Genomic DNA, 14,253 nt, shown 5'->3' with positions numbered 1-14,253 from the left:
CTATCGCATCCTCTGTTTACTTCAAGAATTCTACAGACTCAGCTTTTCTAGCGAAGTGTAATCCCACGAAAGAGTGAAAAGACAAGGGAAACGTCCCCGAATACACAAAATACAGGAAGTTATCATACACGAATGCCTGTGCTGCTAAGGTGAGACATAATTTGCCACATGCAGGTATTTTATGAGTCAAAACATCCACACAGCTAGAAATCGTGCCATAGTATAGACAACTCAGGATCAGTTTCGTATAGACCCTTAGTCATGTCCCACGTAACGTACCACGTATAGCCAGGACACCTGACATTTTTCGTGTAGCGCATTTAACCGCGACTCTATAAAGCATGTACACCTCTAATTCTGTCATACTACTAGCTACATCCGAGTACAATGATAATCTTTTCAATGATTACCTCAAAGTAACCGCCTCGCTCATTACCTGGCACGTTATTCCCGGCATCTGGTGATAACCAGTATATGCAATCATCACGCATACATATACGCACACACAAATAACACGTAAACTCAGGCACACGCATCTACACAAAAAAAGTAACTCACAAAACTTCGCCAAGGTGTTGGGGTGTTGCACTACACTATAGCGCAGGACTGCATCTTGAAACGCCATAACCCTGGTATAGCAACAAAACAGCACTGGTGGGCCGCGGTATCCCGCGAATGGCAATCAATTTGCACAGTTACCGCGTTATTTACCAGGGTATTTAATTTGTTTTTTTTTAATTGAAGACCAGGTTATTCAATTTGTTCTTTCACACTCCTGCATAATCAGTAGAACGCCTTCCAGAGGCAATTTCATCTGTTCTTTCGCACCGTCAACCAAATTGGCACCAAAATGGCCGCCGGTAGCTATGGCTAGCTCCGTACTTGATGCAATACCGCACAAATATGCGTTGTCCAAACGTATAGCGCCACAAGTCACCCCGACAACACTTTAAAAAAAAGCAAGAACAGATTGATCTTCACAGTCGCACCGAATGGCGAAAGAGAACAGTGAGCACAGCCATATATACGGCTGCTGGTTGTTACCTCGCCTTGTACCTGTGCCTTGTATGCACGAAAAACGGTCGGTAACCGTAACTGGCCTCGCGATTCGAAGGCAGCTGCTGAGATTGCTGCCGGGCGCTCGGTTTACATAATGACGTCTAATTTGCATCCGCAATAGCCGTTACTAATAAGTGCGGCATGAGTTCGAAAATAATCACACACACACACACACACACACACACACACACACACACACACACACACACACACACACACACACACACACACACACACACACACACACACACACACACACACACACACACACACATGATAGACAGACAGACCGAGATAGATAGATAGATAGATAGATAGACAGACCGAGATAGATAGATAGATAGATAGATAGATAGATAGATAGATAGATAGATAGATAGATAGATAGATAGATAGATAGATAGATAGATAGACCGAGACACACGATAGACAGGCAGACCGAGATAGATAGATAGATAGATAGATAGATAGATAGATAGATAGATAGATAGATAGATAGAAAAAATAGATAGATAGATAGATAGATAGATAGATAGATAGATAGATAGATAGATAGATAGATAGATAGATAGATAGATAGATAGATAGATAGATAGATAGATAGATAGATAGATAGATAGATAGATAGATAGATAGATAGATAGATAGATAGATAGATAGATAGATAGATAGATAGATAGATAGATAGATAGATAGATAGATAGATAGATAGATATTCGAAGTCTTGCCGGACAAAGTGGTCTTTTAATCTTTTAAAGCCAGTTGTACATGCCTCCACCTTCCTATTGTTGACATTGATAGCATAACTATCAACGTGTGGGGTAAACCTGTAGTATTCTGTTTACCTCTTTCTCAGTAGTTTATTTATTCTATTGCGAAAAAACATATTTTTGCAGACTTGTACGCTTTTGCACAAGTGTCGCATTGTCAGAACAATTGACGAACCTCTTATATCTCAATGCATATAGGTGGCGCTCGAAAAAAAAAGTACAAGGGCTTAACGGGACGCTACGATGAAACATTAAACCGCCCTAGAAAGACAAATTATTCTTTCGGAACTCTGTCGTCATAAGTTCCGCGATCATAAACTAGTAAAAGGGGAAACGAATATCAAAATGCGATTTTCAATTTTCGCGCCGGAAGCTAAGCACGCAAAGTCAGTGTGACGTCAAAAACTTTCAATGTCGTTTCACGCAGTTTCGCCACTATAGTGCAATGGAATTTCCTGAAACTCTCTATGATGAAGCTCTGTCCCCGTTAGCACACAACGTAAATCATTCCAAAAGAAAAACGGTGAAGTTAACATGAGCAGACGCGTTCTAAATCTATGACGTAAGCGCGAGTTGGTGCCAAATCTTGAAGACGGCGGCGCCACCTGCAGCTTCTCTTCGCGCGTTTTATCATTACCAAGTGTCTTCTCGAGGTAAGAGTAACGCTTTTGGAATTGTGAAATGAAGTTGTTGGCACCAGAAAATGTATTATTTTCAATGGTGTTCTTTTCAAACTAACAGGCCACATGTCATGCATCGAGAGCCGTCAACGCATGGTAATCGTCACTGCCGCATGTAGGCGCTGCAGGAGGTAGTGACGTATCTCAAGAGATATCGGGCCAAATACGAAGGGGTAGACACAGCATGCAGTGCGTGTGGAGAGGAAGAAGAAACTGCCGAACACTTGATAATGTTCTGTAAAGGGCTTCACCGTATAGTTCAGGATGACGGCGCAGAGTTTTTCAAAGCACAGGGAGGGAAAAATAAACTTTAAGCGGGTAGACTCAACTAGAAGGAGGTAATCTGACTGGTGGCTAAAGTCAAGGCACGAGTGAAAATTAAACCCTTCACTGCAAAGTACGAATCCTCAACCTCATTATTTAGAGGGAAAAAAAGATAAATCTAATGGTTAGCCACCTAGGTTAGTGAAGGCTAGGTGGCGTTAGCCGCCGCCCGATCCAAAGTGTCGAGCCACATCCATCCATCCATCCATCCATCTATCCATCCGTCCATCCATCCATCCACGTGGGAGTGGAGACATCGGGAAGAGTATTTTTTGCCAACTCGCACGTTATCGCACCGGTCTTTCTATATTAAAGCAATATATATACAAGCTGTACGTGCATATATAAGTGGCATTCGCAAAAAAAAAAAGAATCAGCAAAAGAAAAACGAACATCGTCCAAACATGGAAAGCCGTCAACACACCGCCACACAGCGGCGATAAGGGCGACGCGCCGCGGGAGGGCGAAGAGGTACGCGGTCGTGGGAGGTACAGGAGGGAAAGGGGAACTAGGGGGAGAGAGGCGCGATAGTTGAGAGCCACGGCGTAAAAGAGGGACGTAACCGAACCTTTTCCGAGGCCATCGTGAAATGGCAATCGCAAACCGCCCGCCGCGCTCCTGGCTTGTTATCGAAAGGGAGGGTGAAAAGCGCTTTAGATTAAGGGGACAGACCTACTACTACAGCTCGCGGCTCTTTTCGCGTTGGACAGCCAACTTGCGAGCACATGTGCCTTCCTTGAAGCCATGGAACTCTCTGCTCGGTTCGTTTGGTTTGTTCCTTTTCTGTTTTCCCTTTTGTTGTCTCTCGGTCGGTTGGGCTAACCACGGATGAAACGTCAGGCGGTATTCTGCAGCTTTGGTTTCGAGTGCAGTTGCATCATTGATCGGTTAGTGGGCTTGGTTCTTGTTAATAGTCCAACGAGGCAATGAGCTGGCTTAATTAGCGGACGTTAGCTACACGCAATCGCACTCTAAAGAAAAATAAAAGCCCATTGTCTATATTTTTTTAGAGCCACGCCGTGGTGGTCTAGTGGCTAAGGTACTCGGCTGCTGACCCGCAGGTCGCGGGTTCGAATCCCGGCTGCGGCGGCTGCATTTCCGATGGAGGCGGAAATGTTGTAGGCCCGTGTGCTCAGATTCGGGTGCACGTTGAAGAACCCCAGGTGGTCGAAATTTCCGGAGCCCTCCACTACGGCGTCTCTCATAATCATATGGTGGTTTTGGGACGTTAAACTCCACATATCAATCATCAATATTTTTTTAGAGTTCTTGTTAGCCACATCTATGACTTTCTTTAGAGAGTCACGCGAACTCTCTTAGAAGATCATTCCACTCTCTTCGGTGAGTCGTGTCACCCGCAAGAAAGTTAACGTCTGTCTTTAGAGAGAGTCACACACGTGATGAACAAGTACTCACCCTGAAAAGTAATACATACCCTTTCCGTTTTTTTTTTCCTTTTAGTTATAAAGCGGACACACGTTTTCAACTATACATCTACGTAGAGGTTTACACTACCAAAACATTTTTATACCCTCATAAAGCCCTTTTTTGGCAAACTGTTTGGCTCACTATGTGGTTATTTGCTCGTATGTCACCTCTGTTATTGACCTCCTGGTTAATTTAGACTACCCGCGGTTCTTTGACGTGCACCTAAATATACGCACACGGGTGTTTTTTTTTTTTAATTTATGCCCATCCACAAATACGTGCCCTTACGGTGTTTTTTTTATTACTTCGTAGAGCACACGTTTTGAAAGCATCAAAAAAATTGATATGTACCGAATGAACACAGGGCGCTGCAATAATGAAGCGTATTTTTCTTTTTCTTTTTTTTTCGGTCATAAATGCTGAGCGCCGTTAAAGAGGTTAGTTACTTTACTGATGATACCAGCCGCGCCATAACTGGACGAAAATTTTTTTCGAACACTTCTGATGCAGTATACGTTTGTGGTGCGTGCCTGTTCGTCCAATTGGGAGCACATGAATACTACACACGCGACCTGTCGCGTCAAGCCAATCGAGACTGCCAGCCGTTGTCGTCACTGTCACGTGATGAAACGTCACTTCCGATCCCGCATATAGCCGCGGTGTGTCGCCTCGGCGAGAATTATGTGTGGTTTGTTCGCTTGAATAATATACAACAAGCCATGTTTTCGGCGCTGCCACTTGCGCCACGATATTGGTGCATAACACAGTATACCAGAAAACGGGGCGAAAAGGATATGCTTAATCTGTGTCACAGGGTGTTTTTTTTAAACGGGAGACAACACTGGAGGAAAATCCTGCGATTGCGTCTCTGCAACTCAAACGCTTCAGCAAGCGTGGAAATACTGGTATAATAGTACACGCATATTTGTCTATAAGCTTTGATTTCTCGACAAAATGGGTGGCCGTGACATCTAAAAGCGACAATTACTTGACCACTTACACCATTTTAGGCTGTACAAAACGTGGCCCGAGCGTCAGCTTCTCCGCGACGCATCATTCTTAGCTCCATTTGAAAGAAGGGCGTGCAGTTAGCTTTCATATATTCACGGATAGCGGATACAGCAAATGATCGAAACGCCACAGTTAGTAACTAAATGTTAGCGTTCGGGCGAAAAAATACCGCGTTGTTGAGTCCCCGAGGCGACAAGCTTATCGAACCAATAGAAGTGTTGAACGCTTCACGATTTTGCGTGCGATTCTCGCACATGTAGGGGCCGTGCTAGTGTTATCTGTATGTTGTTGCGACTTCAATATCTGCACGTCGAACTTCGGCAGTCTACAGACTTTGCGTCACTTTACGACGTTTGTATGACTTCTCTCCGAGTTCATTTCTTTGCGCTGTACACCAAAACGTGTGTACCAACCAGACCCCAAGCGGGTTGCATTTAGACGAAAAGTTGAACGCTCCAGAATCTTGAGTGTGGAGCCCTCTACTGCGGAGAGAAGTAAACTGTTCCGGATGATAAGATGCAACAGACATACAAAAAAAAACCGCTATAAGTAGGAGCGTTTAGCAGAAGAGGTGAACTTGATTACAGTTTGATCTATACCACGGTAGACCGTACGCACTAAAAACAAAAGGTGAACGATTCGAAGATGTCCAGACTAAATTGTGTACGCTTTCGTGCACTTCACGCACTCCATTAGCACAGAGCTTTTAGCTATACCGCTTCTACGTCAGCAATTACGCATTTGTGTTTAGAAAATGTTGTTGACAATATTGAGTGCTTGTTACTCTACTATGGGAGAGCATAAAGCCGTCCCTATGGCTGCAAGTATTACATAACTGAATGTGTGTTTAGAAAAAGTTGTTAACTATTTAGACTACTTGGTACTGTGTGTTTAGAAAAAGTGGTTAACGATTTAGAGTACTTGGTACTCTACTGTGGGACAGCTGGAAGCCGTCTCATTCGGACACGTACCGGTGGCTATACCACCAAACAAATGACCTACCTACAACATGCCAACTGTGCTTAGAAAAAGTAGGAGAGCATTAAGCTGTCCCAGACGAATGTTGTCTCTGAGACGTCTGTGTTTAGGAAAAGTGGGTAACGACTTCGAGTACCAAGTACTCTACTATGATGGGAGAGCATACACAGGCCGTCCCACGGGCCTCACACTCGATGAGGTCGCACCGACAAAAATAATGCGCCAGAGTCAACGGCAGTTGGTTGAGGCAAGCGCCGAGAACTAACGTGAAACCAGGACCGTCGCGCGCTATCCGATTATGCGTGTTTAGAGAAATAGGTTAACGATTTAGAGCACTTGGTACTCTACTATGGGAGAGCTTAATGTTTAGAAAAAGTTTATTCTTTCATGGGACGCAACAAACCTAAGAGACAAGCGTCTGTATAACAGGCACAATAACAAAAAAAGACAAAGCACAACATACACTACACATTTAAACTAAAGTGTCCAAGTCCGTAGGATGTCCATAGTCCGTTGTACTACTAACTGTACATATACTACGTAAATGCACTAATCACAATATGGACAATGTACATGATGATATATGTACAGAATTTACAAGACTTGGTGAAGATGTTAGAAAATATGTACAACAGGTATCAATATTCATAAAGGTTACATAACTTACAGCGTTAGAATGAAGTGCATATATAGGAGAGCTCACACCCATATCGAACACACACAAACTCATAAAAATAGTAAGCACATGGTGATTACATGCACCAATCAGACATTGACAGGTGACCTGGGAGAGCTTAATTATGCTTCAGCTATACTGTTATCCTTACACTTCCCAACGCGAAGTTGTCACGTGAAGCCGATAGTTCTACCAGACAGTCCCGCACTGCTGTCCCAGGTTTCGAGGGGACAACTGGACTGTTGTTGGAAGCTTTGTAGAAAAATCTCACAACGGTGTTAAAATGGAGACGCACGTTTTTTTTCTCCGAAACAACGAACTTTTAATTTCCTAACATTCGCGCAATCACTTCAGCACGCATCTACACCCATCAACGGTAAAGCCTTCGACGACTCTGACGAATGTGGAAAAGGATATTTTTGGTCCAAAGCTTGCCAATTAGGTAGGTAAAAGGTTTAAACGGTGGGGTACCGAGGCAGCTGGTATTAAGGCGAAAGCCTTTAGGGTATCGCTCGCGGTGACCAGCCGCGTCCGTCCGTGCTATGGGTGCTAGCATATATATATACGCTACTTTCAAGAGTCGATCCGCACTTGCGCTATAGCTTCTCTTCAGATTTACGTCAGCACATATAGCACGGGATGCTACCAACCGAAGCATGAAGCGCGACCCCTGAAAAAAAGACTTTAGGTGTGCTTCATCCTTTAAGCTAACGTCACCAAATGCAAGGTACGAAGCGCACATTTCTTAAAAGTAGTGATCGAAAAATCAACAGCTACAACAGAAGGCACTTCGATAGACCACAGCTCGTGATAAACACCGGACAAATGAGGGCGCTCGTCGGTAACCGGGCCGAAGGTTGCGGGATCGATTCCCTGTCGCGGCGATCGCATTTCGAAGGAGGAAAAAAGCTGGGTGGCCAGTGTACTTGTAGCTTAACAAACTGCTCATTTTAGGGCTAAGAGGACAAACACATCAAAGACCACGGGAAAGGCGCTGTACGTAGCAACTGCTTCATTGCAATAGCAATGAAATATACGAAAGGGCGATGCAATGACGGACCAAGCGCGTATCTATAAACCATAGCACTGATTGGCTACGGATCTGGCTACGGTCATGCATCCAAATAATTTGACCTCGCTCTTATAAAGAGAGGTGGACGTGTCGCTAATACACTCAGTTCCTTTCGTTCATTTAGTGGTACTCCTCCCAAAGTTCACGGGCTGATTTGTTCCGGCTTATGCCATTCAATCATCGCTTCTCAACGCACATTTAGATCGAGGTAGTCAGATTTGAGTGCACGTTAATGAAACCTAGGTGGTCAATGGAAATTTTCGGAGCACTCCGTAACGGCGTTTATCGCAATCACATCACCTTCATTGGGCGTAAAACTAGAATTGCATTAATTGCGTAACTGTTCCTTCACTTTGTATATTCATCTATGTATATTCTTTACATCAATCAGTCAATCATTTATTTTCCACTTCGGAAAGTAGAGGGCACGGGAAGAAAAAGCTGTTGTGAGCTTGACTATAGCTTCCCAGCCGATTACAGTTCAGCATGCAGTGATGGTATACAGAAAGTAGCGTACATAAATGTAAACACACACAAAGCAAACGTTATTCTACACGCAATAAAAACATCAAAGATAAGTTCAAAGCCGACATTTTAGACATCAGCTCACCAAAAAAAGCATGCAGTGCAGACTCGCAACAATAAATGTCAAAATCATTTTGCGATAACAGGTTTAACACAGAGGGCAAGGTTGTTCTTAGCATCCGGGCCCCGTAATTTGCGCGCGGTGTTCTTGTTTTGTACTTTCTCATGATATATATCACTCTGTTTGTCGGTCTGCTTGCGGCAAGGTGCAGGCGTTTCATTGAAGCGAGACAGTCGTCATTTGTGTACAACGCGTTCTGGGGCCTTTTGTGAAGTTGCGCAAAATGTCAGCCCCCACCCCTCCCCTGGTAACGCAGTCTTTAGCACAACAGCCGTCGACATTTTCGTCTCACGCAGCAACGAGAACAAGATGGCGGCGGCAAAGAAACAAAAGTAACTCAACAAAAAGACGTGAAAAGACACGAGGTCACTCGAAGAGGCGACGCAGAAAGAAAGACGTCACGCGAGGCTTGATGACGTCACGAACTTCTGAGAAGCACAGAGAGGTCTCAACCTGCGCCGCCACCGTGAACATGCCTCGTCATGCGCACAAAAAAAAAAAAAAAAACTCGCGGCGTTTTTTTTTCTTCTTTTTCAAATTTAGATCTGTTCGCGCAACTCAGGCCTGTTATCATTATCAAAAAAAAAAAACAGTGAAGATATGTTTCACGCTGCTTTCCACATACGGCGTATCTCATAATCACATCCTGGTTTTGGGACGTAAAACCCCAGATATCTTTTGATTATTATCCTTATATCTTTATCATCTATGTACCGCTGCTTAGTACAACGCATGCCACGGTTAGTTTATCACGAAGTTTTCTTGGCACACTTCACAGTTTACAGACTCGTGCAGCAGGTATATATGCGTCTCGCCGAATCGTTTCCTGCAAATCAGTGCTTTCGTCGCAGTTAATGAGCATCTTTTCCGAATTCGACCCGCTCATAAGCTCAAAGACCCGCGTTCCGACTCCCGGCCACGATATGCAAAGCGATAAAAATTGGGAAAGCCCAGTGTTTACATTTAAATGCACGTCATTCATTAACCGCTCAGCTATCCAGGCGCATGTAGCACGTAAGCAGGATAACCGCTGGTAATTAAGGGTAAGTAACTGGATTCTTAGAGAAGGCGAGCGGGTTAGGGGGAGACAGAAGGTTAGGTTGGCAGATGAGATTAAGAAGTTTGCGGGTATAAATTGGCAGCAGCAAGCACAGGACCACGTTGACTGGTGGAACATGGGAGAGGCCTTTGTCCTGCAGTGGACGTAGTCAGGCTGATGATGATGATGATGATGATGATGACACGTCATTCAAAAACCCTAGTTCATGACCTCAATCAATCTGCAGTCATGACACGTAAAAGCAGGATTCACGTGTTATAACTGCGATATCTAATTGTGAGGTCCCAGAACGCAGTATTTCATTACGTTTCGAAGAAGTAATAACATTAATATCTGGGGTTTTTCGAGCTAAAACCAGGATACGATAATTCGCCCCAAACGTAGAGGAGGTCTCCGGACATTTCGACCGTTTGAGGCCCTTTTAACGTGCGCTTACATCTCGCACTTAGGCGGGCCCATACCATACAGCATTTCGCCTTTGTCGAAATGCGATCTTCGAGTCAGTGGCCGAGTATGCTTTGATGATGTTCACGGCATATTCGCAACGGTCGGTGTATAACATATTATAATAAGTACCATCAAATATTTGACTTTTTTCCCACACAGCACTCATTAGACTGCTGTGTGTGAAAACAACTGCGAGTGCTGTATTTTTAAAGAAAAAAAAAAGCTGCACCTGTAAACGCGCGCAGAGCCATCGAAAATGTCAAGAGGCACGCTTAAATAACAAGGACCAGACGTATAAACACAATACTTGGAACATGACAGTTCAAGAATGACTCGATCGGAAATCCTCAGAGCCGAAGGCGGATAGCTTGTTCGTGCGAAACAGCAAACACTGCCCACGATGGTGGTTGCATTAGTATACGCTGCAGTCTGCGATTCCTAATTTTTATTGCACTGTCACCCGCTACGTTAGCATTGTTAATAGAAATCATGTCACGTGGTGTTGAGGTTTCCCGCGAGGCAATGCACGTCAACAATGGCACATGATAGTCGGTTACGACCTTTTTTACAACTTAATATTAGATAGTAAGTTCCGCCCACAAAATGGATGAATGAAAACAACTAACTGTATTATTCTGCCCACAGAACTACGGCACGCCGGCGCATCGTATGTAGAGGGCAGCCTGGCCAGCTGGTTTCTGCTCGAATCCCAACAAACGTTTTTAGGTACACCGTTATTAGCTAAAATATTAAGTTCGGCTTAGCAGCAATGTCATAAGTCCTGACGATGTTTACCAGAACATTCAGGTTTCTGTCTAAAAATCGTCAACACAAACGTATCTGCATATAATCGAAGGCAACCGTCCGAAACACTCGAATAAGCGATGACGTCACAAGAGCAATTAAACGCAATTGGATGGAACATTAATGCCCATGTTATGTGGGAGGGGCAGCGATCGCTGTGAACCAGAGTCGATTTTTTTCTTATCTTGTAATCTACTATAGTTTGGCTTATTGTTGTATGTTTCGGTGGGTGATGCATATATCGCGGACGCTCTACATCAGTTGATTTGATTGATATGTGGGGTTTAACGTCCCAAAACCACCATATGGTTATGAGAGACGCGCTCTACATCAGTTGATTCCCCCACGATACGCCCTATATGATATGAGCCTCAAATTACTAACTGTAAATCTTTCTTCGGTGCTCGCTTCTGGTATATGTCCGCAAAGTGATAGCATTAGCATACGATAATTCTACGCGTGTTTATTACGTTAACTTGGAAATTCGGACGCAAACAGGACGTTATTTACAGAACATACGTTTTATTAAGAGGTGCTTGTGCTTTTGGACTCGCCCATGCAATACGTTGTACATTTTGGATTCAGGCTGACAGAATACTATACCTAGATATATTAGAACAGCACACAATCAAACAGCACTGGGAAATTTGGTCAAGACCTTTCAAACTGCGAATTGACGCAATTAAATCCTTGCTTCATTGATGAAAAAAAAAACAGCTTTAATTTTGAAAAGGCTTGAAAACCTCTTGAATTTAAGGTTTGGACAGGATCGGACGTCCGGTCGGCAGCATAGCGGTTTTATATCGTATATAAACAACTGTCGTAATGAGAGATATCAATAAAGCTCATCATTTGTCACTTTCTTCGAATAAGAGGAATTCAAGCTATCGTTCTCCTCTAACCTGACAGACGAGGAAATTATTATTAGTAAGTTATTCTTAGTGCCCGCTGACTCAGCGATAACCAACTAGTGTCAATATTTTTTTTCTTCAAAATATTGCATCATTTCTCTTATAATCAAAGAGTGCACGTATTGGTCGAAATAAAAACACATTTTCACTTATACTCAGCGAGTAACCGTCAGTATCGTTGAATAAGAAATGCATTGGGCAAAGCGTGCTACGCACCAAAATTTACGCGTAAATTATTGTAGACTTACCGCGCAAATTTACTAACAGTGTCATTAGACAACCTGATTCCGAATTAAAGACATCCCCTGCGTTTGAAATTTGAAAACGTACATCATGAATTTCATTTGCAAGCTGCTAGTCTACGGCATGTTATTAAAACGAGTTCATTTTACCACTGCTGGTTAATATTGCTGCGCGTTTTTGCAAACCTACTTGACTGTTAACCAATTGGGATCCTTATAAGCATTACCAATAGAAAGAAATGTTGGTGTTTAACGTCTCAAAACGGCTATGAGATACGCCGTAGAGGAGGCCTCCGGAAATTTGGTCCGTCTGGGACTTATTGACGTCCATTTAAATCCAAGCCAAGCATTTTGAACTCCATCAGAAATGCGGTTGCCGCGGCCGGGTTTCGGCCCCGCGACCTGCGGGTTTGCAGCTGACAGCCACTAGACCCACTAGACACAAGGGTGTAAGTACTACCAGAGTCCTTCAATACTTCGAACGATTCTGGTACTGTCAAAACTGTCAGCTTTGAAGGACTCTATCAACTCTTGGAAAATATTCATGCGAACGATGTGTCCAAACCAAGTCGCAGCAATACTTCGAAGAACAGCAACACCAAAGTATACAGCAAAAGTGCAGTGTGGCAGCTTGGGCTAGTTGGCATGGCATGACGATAGTTATAACAAAACGACGACACAGGGACAAGAAGGACACGAGCGCTCGTGTCCTTCTTGTCTCTGTGTCGTCGTTTTGTTCTCGCGCTATAACTATCTCAAGCAAAAGTGCACACATCCAAAATATTCATACCTATCAGATGCAAAAAAAAAAAAAAACTCGGCTACTAAAATTTCAGCTTCTAGTTCCACCCAACGTTACTAATAACGTTGGTTCCACCGTCTACGACGAACAAGACTGAGCACGTTTACACGACGTACTCACGCCGCAAAGGAACACCTGACGACGGTGGAATAAGAAAAGCAAACAAATCGAAACAGGAAAGTCGTGCTTACCCGTTGAGCCATCTCGACTTTTTGGAAGTTCCTAGCTTTTAGCAGCTTCCCCGTGACACAGTGGGATGCTTGTGGTCGTCAACGGCGTTTTCTGCGTACCTTTTTTTTTAAGCACTGACACTACACAAAAGGCCGAAGCTCTTTCCACGAGTGAAGCTGCAGAAACCGGAACCTCTCTTCACGTCCCCCTCTCGATCCGGGCAAGTTTTTCGAACACCACACAAAAACTTGCGGCGGCGAGGTATACAGGCCAACACAGCGATACCACAAAGACGTCAGCCAGGGAAATCCTCCTCTCCCTATTCTGTTGTACGGCTCGAGTACGATGGGTCCAACCGAAGATTCTTCTCTAACGAAGGTCGTTGTCGAGCTAAAGGGTTGACGACGCTCGGAGTATAGGACGGTGTTTTCTCAGAACTCTATTAACCAAGATTAGGGAGGCGAGTCGAGGACACGTCTTCTTGTCGAAAAAGAAAAAAAAAGCGAAGTTGAAATCGACGAAGAGGGTTGTTCGGTGCAGTAAATGCACGTACACTCCCAAAGACACAATTAAGTGTTGTGGATTGCTTTCTCTCCTCGCAATCTTTCGAAACACGGGGATTTTGGGGGACACCAGTTCAACACACGGTGCGACAGCGAGCTTCGGATGCACCCTTGAGGCGACAACACAACACACAAAAAAATATCGTAGTCGAAGAGGATGACGACGATGGTCTTATTTCATACAAGGACCGACTGATGGTCTTGCAGATGTCTCTTGGCCTTTCAGAGTAGCAATGTGCGCACGCTTGCAGAGTCAGTCTTTCTTCTTGTACACAGACTGGCGTGGTCAGAACTGCCGGACCTTCTCTGAATGTTGGCAATGTCAGCGGTCGTCTTCAATCAACTCTTCTGAAATTTTCTTTTTTTTTTCTTCCACAAATCAGCAGCGGTGGTGGTCTTTCTTTCTTCCGGGGTTCTGGCGGTATGCGAGAAAAAAAAAAAACTGGTCGACGTTTCCAGCGAAGCAAGGGTCAGAAATCGGCGATCCTCCCGAAAGCCTGAGATCTTTTCCCAGAGGCGATGGATCAGCGACACAGAAAGAAAAAAAAGAAAACAGTAATCCCACAATCGTTGAACCAAGAAGAGGACTGGTGGGGCGTACTTGAAGAA

At 44.0% G+C, this 14,253-nt stretch overlaps 1 protein-coding gene across 2 annotated transcripts in view; it reads right to left on the bottom strand.

Annotated features, from left to right (window-relative positions):
- LOC119166806 (homeobox protein Meis1) overlaps nucleotides 1–13,594 on the bottom strand; it is a 388,227-nt gene extending 374,633 nt beyond the window's left edge. For both annotated transcript variants that reach the window (XM_037418168.2, XM_037418169.2), the window contains exon 1: nucleotides 13,102–13,594. In XM_037418168.2, coding sequence (XP_037274065.1) covers nucleotides 13,102–13,113 — 12 coding nt within the window. In that variant the 5' untranslated portion in view covers nucleotides 13,114–13,594. The remainder of the gene's footprint in view (nucleotides 1–13,101) is intronic.
- Nucleotides 13,595–14,253: the final 659 nt, after the last annotated feature.

The sequence above is a fragment of the Rhipicephalus microplus genome, chromosome 6, assembly GCF_043290135.1.
Source record: "Rhipicephalus microplus isolate Deutch F79 chromosome 6, USDA_Rmic, whole genome shotgun sequence".
NCBI lineage: Eukaryota > Metazoa > Arthropoda > Arachnida > Ixodida > Ixodidae > Rhipicephalus > Rhipicephalus microplus.
This window is presented reverse-complemented; position numbering and strand designations above follow the sequence as displayed.